Raw genomic sequence first — 15,839 nt, 5'->3', positions numbered from 1 at the left:
TTCACACACATTCAAAGTCTTAAAGTGCCCGTGTCTCCTTCGGATCCCGTCTATACCCCATGGTTCTTGAAGTGTCCCCAGCATCCTCTAGGACGTATGACAAATTAGTTTTTCCAGCAAATTTGGACACATCTTCACGGATGCTATAAGGCAATTAGGCGATTTCCTGTTAGAACTGTGCCAGAAATATGGGAATGCAGTGCAGTCTACAATCCCTGTCATTGGCCTATGGTAACTAAAAGAGACAATGCACTGTATCATGTGTTATCATCTGAGAACAGCATTGGGGGAAAAAAAATTGTATTACGGAGAAACTTACCTTGGTTAACTCTTTCTTCTAGGTCCATAGGATCCACAAGGTTACCTTGGTGTATGCTGGTGGAGACCAGGACAGGCACCGAACCGCAAAGGTTTTACAAGATTCCAGGATGCACTGGACCCCTCTCCCTTCATACCCTGCCCACAGCTCAGGCTCTTCAGTTTTAGTTAATAAGCCCAAAGCAGGAGCTGGAGAGAAGGAAGAATGGTACACACAGGAAACGCAATCACTAGTAGGAGAAGGGAACGGGGGACCAAGAAGAGTAACCCATTGAAGCTAGGTGCATCAGGGTAGGTGCCCCGTGGATCCTATGGACCTCGAAGAAAAAAAAAAGTTAACCAAGGTAAAATTTACCATAACTCATTTTCAGTCTCAGTTTCCAAAGCAGTAGTAATACGGAATGCTCCTAAGCTGAAAGGATGCATCCTGAGAGGCAAACGTATCAAAGGCATAGAACCTAAGAAACGTGTGGGCAGAAGACCACGTAGGTCCCACAGAGCAAGTGAGCAGAGACTGTAATTGGTAAAACTGGTAATGGAAAATCAGTTTGCGTGTAGGCCTGTGAGATGGTGAAGCAGAACCAGCTAGCCAAAGTTTGTTTATTAGCCGTCCAGCCACGTTTGTGGAATCCATGAAGAACACACAAGGAATACATTTTCCTAATGGAACTAGTACGGACCACTAGTATGGCCAGGAGTATGGAAGGCTGGTAATACAATTTACTTGTTGATATGGAACTTGGATACCACCTTGGGGTGTTATCCCTGCTTAGACCGGAGGACCGTCAATCATGATGAAAAATCATAAAGGGGGTGCGGCATGAGAATGCCCCCAAGTCCAAGACTCTGCAGGCTGAGGCGATGGCCAGGAGGAAGAGAGTCTTCGTGGTCAACCATTTGAGGTCAACCGAATCCAAAGGTTCAAAGGGAGGCTGTTGAAAGGCCCGAAGAACCAAGAAGCAACTGGAGGAACAAAAGGGAGGCTGGATCCGTAGTACCCCTTGAAGGAAGGTACGTATATCTGCTAAGAGAGCAAGTCTTTTCTGGAAGCATACGGACAGAGCTGAGACCTGAACCTTAAGAAAAGCCAGGCGGAGGCCCACATCAAGGCTGGCCTTCAGAAGTGCCAGGAGTCTAGAAATCAGAGGATCATACTGTCGATGGGCACACCACTGAAAGTAGGAGTGCCATATATGATAACAGATGCGAACTGACACACTAACAAAGACAAGTGAGCTAGGTCCGGGTGTAGACAGGGACCCTGTGACAAGAGGTCTGGTCAAAGAGGAAGTGGAACTGGGAGGCTGTGAATTGACCGATGGACAGGATCCCGGCAGTCAATATACGACGCTGGAATCCCAACACCAACTGCAATACCGGCGGTCGGAGTCCCAACCACAGGCTAGTTTCCACACTTGGGTGGTGGTCCATGCCACCACCCCAGGGGGAATAAAATCTTGTGGCAACCAAAGCATGGCAAGCGCAGCGAGGGGACATGCTGCGCTCACCGTCGGGATCCCGGCGTCTGTCTCCTGATCGTCGGGAGCTCATACTAATCCTGTGGAAACAGCACGTGTATGAAGAGACACTGGAGATCCGTGAACCAATGGCATTTGGGCCATGTCAGAGCCTCCTTGAATTTGCAAAGTACTCTGGGAAGAGATACCAGAAGAAAGAGATATGCCAGACGAAAAGACCGTGGGACTGTTAGGGCGTCCGCGAAGGTTGTGTCTGGATCCCTCGTCCTGGACCAGTACATGGGTACCTTGTGTGTCTGGAGGCCATGAGGTCTACTTTCAGAAGATGCCATATCACCAGAAGCTGAAAGACATCTGGGTGTAGAGATCACTCTCCAGCGTGCACATTCTGGCGACTGAGGAAGTCTGCTTCCCAGTTGAGTACCCCCAGTATGGAGACCGTGTAGATGGCAGGAAGATGGTGTTCCATCCAGGCGAGAATCTGTCATTGCGGTGGCACTGCGAGTACCCCGCTGCTGATTGATATAAGCCACTACCGTGGCACTGTCTGACTGCACTTGAACGGGAGAGCTGTAAGGAAGGTCCTGAACCAGTGTTAGGGCTCAGTAAACCGGCCGAAGTTCCAGGAGTTGATTGGAAGGTACATCTCTGTTGGGGTCCAACGGCCCTGAAAGGAGTGACTGCCAGTGACCGCTCCCCACCCCCAGAGGCTGGCGTTCATGGTGAGAAGTACCCAGTCTGGAATCCAGAATGGACAACCCTTGTCCAAGTTGGAGGTTTCGTAGCCACCACGAATGCAGGGGAGAACGACTTTACACTGAATCAGGTCTTGAATCTAACCGCTGTTCAGAATTCGGATTTTAAATCCAAATTTTGGGTTTTGGATTGCAAAAATTTCATGATTTTAGCCGTTATCGATTTAGCGGATGATCTTTTTTTTAACGAACCTTAACCTGAATCAGAACAAAAACACTTGAGGGGGGTTTTGCACAAACAAAAGCACAATGATGAATTAGAATAGGGGACCACACATATCTCTAATGCTCAGCATAAAGATAACACTTCACTGACATTAAACATTTAAGGATTTGTTACTAAAGGTTAAATTTGATTGGACTTAACATGGTTGCGGAGCCCAAAACAGGCTATCCAATTATCCCCTGACCGTCGGCATTTATCGGGGATGAGGCTTTGCATGCCTTCCCGATAAGCAGCCCTAAGAAACCCGTTTTTGCGCAATAAAGCATGGGCCCAGGAACTTAATCGAGATCCCATGCGTTAATCGCCCAAAAACAGGTAATTTACCACATGGTAAAAACGGTCTGGAATTGGTTAGCCCGATACACTATCGGGCTATTTTAGCCTGTATTTGCATTGCACTAAATGAACGCTGGCAATGGGATACAGGCCTAAGAATTGTACATAAAGGAATTGAATATTTAATTGAACACTGTAACTTAGAGGTTCCCAAACTCGTACCTCAAGACACCCTAACGGTCCAGGTTTTAAGGATAACCATGCTTGGGCTCAGATAATAAATTAGTACCTCAGTCAATCTGATTTAACCATCTGTGCTCAGCCATAAGCAGCCAGGTTATCCTTCAAGCCTGGACTGTTAGGGTGCCTTGGGGACAGAGTTTGTGAACCCACACTTATGGCATCATCAACTAGCCAGAAAAGCTCTCTGGTTACAGTGTAAGGCAGTGGTTCCCATACTTGGGGGGTTATTCAGAGTTGTTAGCAAACCAAAAGGCACGCACTAATGGGCAAAATCATGTTGCACTGCAGGTGGGGCAGATGTAACATGTGCAGAGAGATTAGATTTGGGTGGGGTATGTTCAAAAGGAAATCTAAACTGAAGTGTAAAAATAAAGCAGCAAGTATTTACCATGCACAGAAACAATATAACCCACCCAAATCTAAATCTCTCTGCACATGTTACATCTGCCCCACCTACAGTGCAACATGGTTTTGCCCAATTGCTAACAAGTCTGAATAACCATCTTAGTGCACAAAGCCTCGAGTACAGAGTCTGGGAATCACTGATCTAAGGATATCCTGATTATCCTCACTTATGAAGGAAATGTATACATATATTTACTGATGAAAAAGCTATCCATTTCCCATACTTCCCAACATTCTCTACAGTGAAGTAGGGAAGGACAGTGGCCAAAAAAAAAAAAAAACTGTACAGTCCCACAAAAATTGGGACAGTTGGTAGGTATGATTTGCCACAGTCTCAAAAAGATATTCTCACTCATTTTTCATGTGCCGGTAGCTAAAGAATGTGAGAATTTATAAGTCTGGTAGGCAGTATAAACAGACACAATTTTCCTACCACCAGGCAATCCTTTTGTGGTTTTAAGAATGAGAGAATAAAAAAAAAAAATAATAATCAGGGTATCCACAATGACTATGTCCAGAACCAGCCTCTACAATGCCTGTAGAGGGCAGATTTTCACAGTATGTACTGTAGTACATACTTGGGCCCACTGCATAGAGGTTCAAGTGGGCACTACAGATTGTAGTGGAAGGCTACAGTATAGCGTTCCATCACCGAGTTGAAGGCTCTGCAATCCAAGCTTCAAATATTGATGAAAACAGAGGCTATAACCCCATTTCCTTTGACTGAAAAAGGGCAAGGGATTCAATCCAGATAATTCCTAGTTAAGAAACTATAAAAATGCTATAACCACACAAAAAAGGCCCCCAAAATAGTTTTTTTTTTATACTTGATAACAATATAGCCTCAAAATTGAGAGCATGTGAGCTTGAAATATTGACTTCTTTAAGCCTATGCATGTGGAACATCAAATACTTTTTTTTTAAATCACAAGATAAAAAAATATATATATTTGAGACACTATTATAGTAGTAAATGTATGCAAATAACAATAATAAGGTCATTTGTAATGGAACACTTGACATGGAATGACCTATAGATGCTATGATGCATGAGGGCAGGAAAATCATTGACATTTAAAACACTTCCTTATTTGTCTAGCAGAGGCAGAAGAATCTCTTATAGGAATATGAAATTATTAGAAACAAAAACAGGAATCCACACAGTTTAGTGTTCCAATAAAATAAGTGTAAGCAACATTTGGATGGGAACAATGCAGTCACAGCTACAAGCTTAAAAGAAATGGAGGCACCAGTAAGCAAAACTATGTTCCTACAGACCTTGGGTCAGTGCTTACATTTGTGCTGTCCCAAAGCAGGAAATGAAAAGCAAGATAATTCATGTAATAAACTCTGGCTTTCAGATAATAAGAATTTACTCACCGGTAATTCTATTTCTCGTAGTCCGTAGTGGATGCTGGGGACTCCGTAAGGACCATGGGGAATAGACGGCTCCGCAGGAGACTGGGCACATCTAAAGAAAGATTTAGGTCTATCTGGTGTGCACTGGCTCCTCCCCCTATGACCCTCCTCCAAGCCTCAGTTAGGACACTGTGCCCGGAAGAGCTGACACAATAAGGAGGGATTTTGAATCCCGGGTAAGACTCATACCAGCCACACCAATCACACCGTATAACTCGTGATAGGAACCCCGGTTAACAGTATGATAACAACAAGGCCTCTGAACAGATGGCTCGCAATAACAACCCGATTTGTGTAACAATAACTATTTACAAGTATTGCAGACAATCCGCACTTGGGATGGGCGCCCAGCATCCACTACGGACTACGAGAAATAGAATTACCGGTGAGTAAATTCTTATTTTCTCTGACGTCCTAGTGGATGCTGGGGACTCCATAAGGACCATGGGGATTATACCAAAGCTCCCTAACGGGCGGGAGAGTGCGGACGACTCTGCAACACCGAATGAGAGAACTCCAGGTCCTCCTCAGCCAGGGTATCAAATTTGTAGAATTTTGCAAACGTGTTTGCCCCTGACCAAGTAGCAGCTCGGCAAAGTTGTAAAGCCGAGACCCCTCGGGCAGCCGCCCAAGATGAGCCCACCTTCCTTGTGGAATGGGTTTTTACAGATTTAGGCTGCGGTAGTCCCACCGCAGAATGCGCCAGCTGAATAGTGCTACAAATCCAGCGCGCGATAGTCTGCTTAGAAGCAGGAGCACCCAGTTTGTTGGGTGCATACAGGATAAACAGCGAGTCAGTTTTCCTGACTCCAGCCGTCCTGGAAACATAATTTTTCAGGGCCCTGACTACGTCCAGTAACTTGGAATCCTCCAAGTTCCTAGTAGCCGCAGGCACCACAATAGGCTGGTTCAAGTGAAAACGCTGATACCACCTTCGGGAGAAACTGAGGACGAGTCCTCAACTCTGCCCTATCCATATGGAAAATCAGATAAGGGCTTTTATAGGACAAAGCCGCCAATTCTGACACACGCCTGGCCGAAGCCAGAGCCAACAGCATGACCACTTTCCACGTGAGATATTTCAAATCCACAGTCTTAAGTGGTTCAAACCAATGTGATTTCAGGAACTCCAAAACCACATTGAGATCCCAAGGTGCCACTGGGGGCACAAAAGGAGGCTGAATACGCAGAACTCCTTTGACAAAAGTCTGAACTTCAGGCAGTGAAGCCAGTTCTTTCTGGAAGAAAATCGACAGGGCCGAAATCTGGACCTTAGTGGACCCCAATTTGAGGCCCAACGTCACCCCTGCTTGCAGGAAATGCAGGAATCGACCCAGTTGAAATTCCTCCGTTGGGGCCTTCCTGGCCTCACACCAAGCAACATATTTCCGCCAAATGCGGTGATAATGTTTTGCAGTGACATCCTTCCTGGCTTTGATCAGGGTAGGGATGACTTCCTCCGGAATGCCCTTTTCTCAGTACCTTGGAAATGAGAGGCAGAGGAGGAAACACATAAACAGACTGGTACACCCACGGTGTTACTAGAGCGTCCACAGCGATCGCCTGAGGGTCCCTTGACCTGGCGCAATATCTTTTTAGCTTTTTGTTGAGGCGGGACGCCATCATGTCTACCTGTGGTCTTTCCCACCGGTTTACCAGCATTTGGAAGACTTCTGGATGATGTCCCCATTCTCCCGGGTGGAGGTCGTGCCTGCTGAGGAAGTCTGCTTCCCAGTTGTCCACTCCCGGAATGAACACTGCTGTCAGTGCTTACACATGATTTTCCGCCCATCGGAGAATCCTTGTGGCTTCTGCCATTGCCCTCCTGCTTCTTGTGCCGCCCTGTCTGTTTACATGGGCGACCGCCATGATGTTGTCCGATTGGATCAGTACCGGCTGGTTCTGAAGCAGGGGCCTTGCTTGGCTTAGGGCATTGTAAATGGCCCTTAGCTCTAGAATATTTATGTGAAGCGAAATCTCCTGATTTGACCACAGTCCTTGGAAATTTCTTCCCTGTGTGACTGCGCCCCAGCCCCGAAGGCTGGCATCCGTGGTCACCAGGACCCAGTCCTGTATTCCGAATCTGCGGCCCTCTAGTAGATGAGCCCTCTGCAGCCACCACAGCAGCGACACCCTGGTCCTTGCCGACAGGGTTATCCGCTGTTGCATCTGGAGATGGGACCCGGACCATTTGTCCAACAGGTCCCACTGGAAAGTCCTTGCGTGGAACCTTCCGAATGGAATCGCTTCGTACGAAGCTACCATTTTTCCCAGGACTCGTGTGCATTGATGTACCGACACCTGTCCCGGTTTTAGGAGGTCTCTGACTAGAGATGACAACTCCTCGGCTTTTTCCACTGGAAGAAACACTTTTTTCTGGTCTGTGTCCAGAATCATTCCCAGGAACAGAAGACGTGTCGTCGGGACCAGCTGTGACTTTGGAATATTGAGAATCCAGCCGTGCTGTTGTAGCACTTCCCGAGAAAGTGCTACCCCCACTACCAACTGTTCCTTGGACCTCGCCTTTATCAGGAGATCGTCCAAGTACGGAGTAATTAAAACTCCCTTCTTGCGAAGGAGTATCATCATTTCGGTCATTACCTTGGTAAAGACCCTCGGTGCCGTGGATAACCCAAACGGCAGCGTCTGGAACGGATAGTGACAGTCCTGTACCACAAATCTGAGGTACTCCTGGTGAGGAGGGTAAATGGGGACATGCAGGTACGCATCCTTGATGTCCAGGGAGACCATGAAATCTCCCTCGTCCAGGCTCGCAATAACCGCCCTGAGCGATTCCATCTTGAACTTGAACCTTTTGATATAAGTGTTCGAGGATTTTAAATTTAAGAACCGTCCGGTTTCGGTACCACAAACATTGTGGAATAGTAACCCTTCCCTTGCTGAAGGAGGGGTACCTTGACAATCACTTGCTGTGAATACAGTTTTTGGATAGCCACCAACACTGCCTCCCTGGCAGAAAGAGTTGCTGGTAAGGCAGATTTTAGAAAACGCGGGGGGGAGGGGGACGTCTCGAATTCCAGCCTGTACCCCTGAGATACTACTTGAAGGGCCCAGGGATCCACCTGTGAGAGCCCACTGTGTGCTGAAATTTCTGAGACGGCCCCCACCGTACCCGGATCCGCCTGTGAAGCCCCAGCGTCATGCTGTGGACTTACCGGACGCAGGGGAGGACTTTTGCTCTTGGGAACTGGCTGTATGCTGCAGCTTTTTCCCTCTACCTTTGCCTCTCGGCAGAAAGGATGCGCCTCGAGCCCTCTTGTGTTTATGGGGCCGAAAGGACTGTACTTGATACAGTGCCTTCTTTTGCTGTGGGGTAGCCTGTGGCAAAAATGTCGATTTCCCAGCCGTAGCTGTGGAAACGAGGTCTGAAAGACCATCCCCAAACAGTTCCACCCCCTTATAAGGCAAAACTTCCATGTGCCTTTTTGAATCGGCATCACCTGACCACTGCCGAGTCCATAACCCCCTTCTGGCGGCAATGGACATTGCGCTTGTTTTTGATGCCAGCCGGCAAATATCCCTCTGTGCATCACGCATGTATAAGACAGCGTCCTTTATATGCTCTACTGTCAGCAAAATAGTGTCCCTATCCAGGGTATCAATATTATCCGACAGGGAATCTGACCACGCAGCAGCAGCACTGCACATCCATGCTGATGCAATCGCTGGTCGCAATATAATGCCCGTGTGTGTATATATAGCTTTTAGGGTAGCCTCCTGCTTTCTATCAGCAGGATCCTTTAGGGCGGCCGTATCCGGAGACGGTAGTGCCACCTGTTTTGATAAACGTGTAAGCGCTTTATCTACCCTAGGGGACGTTTCCCAACGTGACCTATCCTCTGGCGGGAAAGGGTACGCTGCCAATAACCGTTTAGAAATTATCAATTTCTTATCGGGGAAAGTCCAGGCTTCCTCACACACCTCATTTAATTCGTCAGATGCAGGAAAAACTACTGGTAGTTTTTTCTCACCGAACAGAATACCCTTTTTTGTGGTACCTGGGGTACTATTAGAAATGTGTAATACATTTTTCATTGCCTCAATCATGTAACGGGTGGACCTATTGGAGGGTACACTAGTCTCATAGTCGTCGACACTGGAGTCGGTATCCGTGTCGACATCTGTGTCTGCCATCTGAGGTAGCGGGCGTTTTAAAGCCCCTGATGACATTTGAGATGCTGGAACAGTCACAAGCTGAGTAGCCGGCTGTCCTATGTCGTCAAACCTTTTATGTAAGGAGCTGACACTGTCACGTAATTCCTTCCATAAGTCCATCCACACAGGTGTCGACCCCTCAGGGGGTGACAACACATTTACAGGCATTTGCTCTGCCTCCACATCATTTTCCTCATCATACATGTCGACACAGCGGTACCGACACACAGCACACACACAGGGAATGCTCTGACAGAGGACAGGACCCCACAAAGCCCTTTGGGGAGACAGAGGGAGAGTATGCCAGCACACACCAGAGCGCTATATACCACAGGGATATCACCTATAAAGAGTGTTTTCCCTTATAGCTGCATATATATATTATACTGCGCCTAAATTTGTGCCCCCCCTCTCTTTTTTACCCTTTCTGTAGTGCAGGACTGCAGGGGAGAGCCAGGGAGCGATCCTTCCAGCGGAGCTGTGAGGGAAAATGGCGCCAGTGTGCTGAGGGAGATGGCTCCGCCCCTTTTTCGGCTGGCTTTCTCCCGCTTTTTGTGTTATTCTGGCAGGGGTAATTTACACCTATATAGCCTCTGGGGCTATATATGGTGTCAGTTTTGCCAGCCAAGGTGTTAATATTGCTGCTCAGGGCGCCCCCCCCAGCGCCCTGCACCCATCAGTGACTGAAGTGTGTGGGGTGCATGAGGAGCAATGGCGCACAGCTGCAGTGCTGTGCGCTACCTTGGAGAAGACAGAAGTCTTCAGCCGCCGATTTTCCGGACCTTCTTGCTTCTGGCTCTGCAAGGGGGACGGCGGCGCGGCCCCGGGAACGGACGACGAGGTCGGGTCCTGTGTGCGATCCCTCTGGAGCTAATGGTGTCCAGTAGCCTAAGAAGCCCAAGCTACCACCACTTAGGTAGGTTCGCTTCTTCTCCCCTTAGTCCCTCGCTGCAGTGAGCCTGTTGCCAGCAGGTCTCGCTGTAAAATAAAAAACCTAAACTATACTTTCTTTCTAGGAGCTCAGGAGAGCCCCTAGTGTGCATCCAGCTCAGCCGGGCACAGAAATCTAACCGAGGCTTGGAGGAGGGTCATAGGGGGAGGAGCCAGTGCACACCAGATAGACCTAAATCTTTCTTTAGATGTGCCCAGTCTCCTGCGGAGCCGTCTATTCCCCATGGTCCTTATGGAGTCCCCAGCATCCACTAGGACGTCAGAGAAATTGTAGTACTGCTGACTGGAGGAAATTTTGGTCAAATGCTGTCAATGAGTAAGACTGAAAGTCAAGCCTACAGAAATCAGTAAAGACGTGTAGTGATGACCAAAGTGCAGACTTAAAGACCTGTGAGTAGTAGCATCATTGAAAACACTTCATGATACACTTATTACTGGAGTAAATGTTCAGAGGGCTGTAAAAGCTTTAGAATAGTGTCAATACTCCAGTGGGCAGTACTTCAGACAGGGGTACCCGGAGCATGCTAGCACTTGTATATGATCTGCCAGCCAAGGCCAATAGTAAATAAACACACTAGAGGGGAAGTATGCGCAAGACTGTAAAATGAATGTCTTTGCAATACTGTACATCATCAGGGATGTGTTTAATTTGCCGGCGGTCAGGATACAGATGCCGGAATCCCGACAACCGGCAATGCAGTTAGCCAGAATCTCAGCGCAACAGGACTATTCCCACTCGTGGGTGTCCACGACACCCATAGCCTGGGAATAGATCCTGTGGCGAGCGCAGTGAGTCCTCAAGGGGACTCTTTGCGCTTGCCCCAGCTGCCGGCATTTGGGCAGCTGGGATGCTGCTGTCGGGATACTGACAGCCGGCATCCCGCCCACCGGTAAATCATACTGAATCCCATCATCATAGGGCTAAACAAATGACACTGGTTTGCCAGCCAGCTCCAATTCAAAGCTTCAGTGCAAGACAAATGGTAACTTTACCAGTATTTCCAAAAGTGCCCACTAATATTGTTCCAATTGTAAAGCGCAACGGAATTTGCTGCACTACATCAGAAACCCGCTAATAAATAAATAATATAGTGGAAGTTAAAATACCCCCCAGTAAGGAACGCTGCGTTTAACAATTGTGCCATCATGAATACCTGATCACTTACCAGGCAGAAAATAGGATTTTAATTACCTACCGGTAAATGCTATTCTCGGGTCCACATTAGTACCATGGGGTACAGACGGGTCCACTAGTGCCATGGGCACTTTAAGAAATTAATAGTATGGGCTGGCTCCTCCCACTATGCCCCTCCTACCAGACTCAGGGGCAAATTTATTAAGCCTGGTGAAGTGATAAAGTGGAAGGTGATAAAGTACCAGCCAATCAGCTTCTAACTGCCATGTTACAGGCTGGGTTTGAAAAACGACAGTTAGGAGCTGACTGGCTGATGCGTTATCACCTTCCACTGTATCACTTCACCAGGCTTAATACATCTGCCTCACGGTGTAGAAACTGTGCCCGAGGAGACGGACACTCTTACCCCATGGTACTAATGTGGACCCCTGCATCCTCTAGGACGTAAGAGAAACCACCTTTCTAGACAACCTAGATACAGAAGCGTCTATTATAGGTGGGTTTTCCCACTTCTTTCTATCCTCTTCAGGGAATGGGAAAGCAATGAGAATTCTTTTAGGGATCTGGAATTTTTTCTCTGGGTTTTCACAGGATTTTTCAAATAAAGAGTTTAACTCCTTAGAAGCGGGGAAGGTAAGCGAGGATTTGCTATTTTTTGTAAAATAAGATTGCTCTACTTGTTCAGGTACCTTCTCAGAAATATGTAAAACATCCCTAATGGCTTCAATCATTAGCTGCACCCCTTTAGCAAGGGATGCATCACCCCCCTGCATATCCCCATCACCGTCCCCTGTATCAGAATCGGTATCAGTGTCAACTTGCATTATCTCGGCAAGTGTACGTTTTTTCGGGTATGCAGGTGGGGTATTTGAGGAAGTAGTGGGAGCTGAAAACTTCAAACCCTCTACAGATTTTCTCAAAAACTGCGTCTCTTTCTCATTATATGACACCCTTGATGAAATCTGGGAGATCATTCCCCTTAAAAGAATCCACCCATGAGGGTTCGGATTCAGAAGGCTGGGAAAACACATTGCAGTCCGGAGTACATGGAATAGACTCCTCAGGAGAAGATACACACTCTGCAGCACATGATGCATGACACAGAGCCCTTAGACATGGTCATGTGGATATATACACTTACACACATACATACATACAGGAAAATGTCAGACAGTTTCCCCCAGAGTACCTTCAGAGAGTCACAGAGTATAAAGAGCCAGCCACACAGCACCCTTGTGGGCAGTTATTATGATAAAAGCCTGGCACTAACTAACCTTAATAGGTTAATTAGTACTAAGTACACTCCCCCCCCCCCGGTCTATAACACCCTGGTACCGCAGAGGTTATGGAGTTATGTGTGGGTCAGCGCTCGATGTCAGCGTCCTGCTTCAGTGATCTGCAGGGATAAACTGGCGCTGGTGAGTGCTGGATCCGCTCTGAGAAGCCCCACCCCCTGTAATGGCGCGCGGCTTCCCGCACAATTAAATTATATTGGTCTGAGGTCTTTGATGCTAACAGCAGGATTAACCAGTTAGCTGTTTTACCAGTCTTAGGGTGATCACGCTGGCCCAGGATGCCCCTCAGTAGCGTCTACACATGCATGTTGCTGAGCCTTCATGGAGCGCAGCCTGTCAGAGCTTCCGCATAACCCAGTGTTGAGGCCACTCTCCCATCCTCATGCCTTGGCATCTCTGCCTCGCTTACTTCTTAACACCAGGCCACCTTCTGCTTGCTTGTGCCTTATGTCACCTGTCTGTCTCCCTCTTCCCCTAGATTGTAAGCTCCTTGGAGCAGGGCACTCTTCTCTTGCACTTCAATTACAGCTTTCTCCTGCAGGTATAGACAGTGACTGTGCTAATTTGATATATGTCACTTGTATATCTGTATGGACAGATTCTGAGTTGATCGCTCGCTAGATAGTTTTAGCAGCCATGCAAACGCTATGCCGCCGCCGCCCACTGGGGAGTGTATTTTAGCTTAGCAGAAGTGCGAACGCATGTGCAGCCAAGCTCTGCAAAAACAGTTTGTGCAGTTTCAGAGTAGCTCTGAACCTACTCAGCACTTGCGATCACTTCAGCCTAATCGTGTCCGGATTTGACGTCATACACCCGCTCAGCGAACGCCCAGCCACGCCTGCGTTTTTTCAGACATGCCTGCGTTTTTGCAAACACTCCCTGAAAACGGTCAGTTGACACCCAGAAACGCCCCCTTCCTGTCAAACTTCTTGCGGCCGTCAGTGCAACTGAAAAACTTTGCTATAACCTTTGCACAACCACAACGGGCTTTGTACCCGTACGACGCACGTGTGCATTACGGTGCATACGCATGCACAGAAATGACGATTTTTTTGCTTGATCGCTGAGCTGCGAACAACGGCAGCTAGCGATCAACTCGCCATGACCCCCAGAGTCCGTTAATCTGCATACAAAGTGCTACAATGTAGCAGTCGCAGTTTTTGTCCAACACAAGTTCTGTTCTGTTCGTTCCGTATGCAGTCTTACACATATATAAAAGTGTCACATATAAAATCAATCAGCAGTCTTCTTGTGTGTCCTAATCGCATTATGTTGTGAATAAGATGCGGTGTCAGTTAAAAAAAATAAAAAATAGAGAAAACTGCCCAACATTAGCAGAGTTGCACAGAACCTGGTGGCGCACACACACGCCAGGTATCTCGTGCTGCATGGCTTATTGGGGCTAGATGTATGAGGGCACACCTGCACACTCACATACAGTAAGTGATGAAAATATTTATAAATTCTGGCAGAATTTCTCTCTACTCCAGCGTATTGGCAGAAACTGTATTACTGCAGGTCTGGCCAACCTGTGGCTCTCCAGCTGTTGGGAAACGACACATCCCAGCATGCCTTGCTACAGTTTTAACATTCCCCAATAGCAAAACTGTGGCAGAGAATGCTGGGACTTGTAGTTTCACAACAGCTGGAGAGCCACAGGTTGGCCAGGTCTGTGTTACTGAGTTCGGACATCTGAAGAACAAACAATTCCAGAAACGTAGCTGTATGCAAACGCATTATATTTTTTATTCAAAATATTGTAATAACTAAACAAAAAAAGAAATGTGTAGAATGTGACAATAAGAATGTCAATGCAGCGTGAACAGGTCTCTGGAAGTACTTTGCCAATTGCTCCAGATTTACCATTCACTGACCCTTCAAAATGCAACAGGTTAATTCCAGATTTGACGGAATGGAACATCATTATTAGCAGTCATTCCTGTTACTTATGAGCTGTAGTATGCGAGCAAATGTTCATCTGTGGGCTTTAGGATCTTCTTCTCTGACATGTTGACAACCCAGCCTGGGGCAAGACCAAAGAATATCTGTCGTGGGTCCTTGCGTGTGCACAGCATTTCATACAGTTCATCTTTGGTGATGTCAGGAAGAATGTAACCATATTTCTGAGCAAGGTGCTTCCTAGCATCAGCAACTTTTATTGGATCAGCCAAGTACCCGCGGCTTTCAGCATCGGTATAATACTTTACCAAGTCTTCTGGAGGAAGCATTCGTTTGGGAATTGGCTTTCCCCGCATGAAAAATGGGACCGGTTTACACAGAACCTCTGCAAAAAGCAAAATGCTATCAAAAACTAAAACCATAAAATATATAAATAGTGGCAAAACCATTAAAGTTAGTAGGAGAATGAAAAGGTAACAAAACCCTGTATGTCAGACCTATTATTCTGTCAGATGTGCTAGTCAAGGACAAAACAATAAATTATTTAATAAAATTGGAAAAATAAGTAAATGGTACCATAACAAGTACTGAGAAAGTACATTACATGCCTGTCTGAAGGCTTTAGCAGTTAAATACAATATTATATCACAAAAGCATACATATAAGCAATTTACATTTCTCTGCATTTACCCTAAAAATACTTATGGAAAAAAAAAAACCACAAACATTCTCAACAAATATATGATGGGTTTGCAATCCCCAGATAACTGGTAAAAAAAAAAAAAAAGATTTTACTTACCGGTAAATCTATTTCTCGTAGTCCGTAGTGGATGCTGGGGACTCCGTAAGGACCATGGGGATAGACGGGCTCCGCAGGAGACATGGGCACTTTAAGAAAGAATTTAGGTTCTGGTGTGCTCTGGCTCCTCCCTCTATGTCCCTCCTCCAGACCTCAGTTAGAGAAACTGTGCCCGGAAGAGCTGACCGTTACAAGGAAAGGATTTTGGTAATCCAGGGCAAGATTCATACCAGCCACACCAATCACACCGTATAACCTGTGATAAACTTACCCAGTTAACAGTATGAACCACAACGGAGCATCAGGTCAACCCTCATGCAACCATAACATAACCCTTATTGCAGCAATAACTATATACAAGTATTGCAGAAGAAGTCCGCACTTGGGATGGGTGCCCAGCATCCACTACGGACTACGAGAAATAGATTTACCGGTAAGTAAAATCTTATTTTCTCTAACGTCCT

At 46.8% G+C, this 15,839-nt stretch overlaps 1 protein-coding gene across 1 annotated transcript in view; it reads right to left on the bottom strand.

The window, feature by feature from the left end:
- Positions 1-14,399: 14,399 nt before the first annotated feature.
- The window catches only part of MRPL15 (mitochondrial ribosomal protein L15), a 59,917-nt gene continuing 58,477 nt past the window's right edge, over positions 14,400-15,839 (bottom strand). The window contains exon 5 of the mRNA XM_063924991.1: positions 14,400-14,961. Coding sequence (XP_063781061.1) covers positions 14,624-14,961 — 338 coding nt within the window. The 3' untranslated portion in view covers positions 14,400-14,623. The remainder of the gene's footprint in view (positions 14,962-15,839) is intronic.

Source organism: Pseudophryne corroboree, chromosome 5 (assembly GCF_028390025.1).
Source record: "Pseudophryne corroboree isolate aPseCor3 chromosome 5, aPseCor3.hap2, whole genome shotgun sequence".
In the NCBI taxonomy this organism is placed as follows: domain Eukaryota; kingdom Metazoa; phylum Chordata; class Amphibia; order Anura; family Myobatrachidae; genus Pseudophryne; species Pseudophryne corroboree.
Note: the sequence above shows the minus strand (reverse complement) of the source record. Positions and strands in the feature narration are given on the sequence as shown.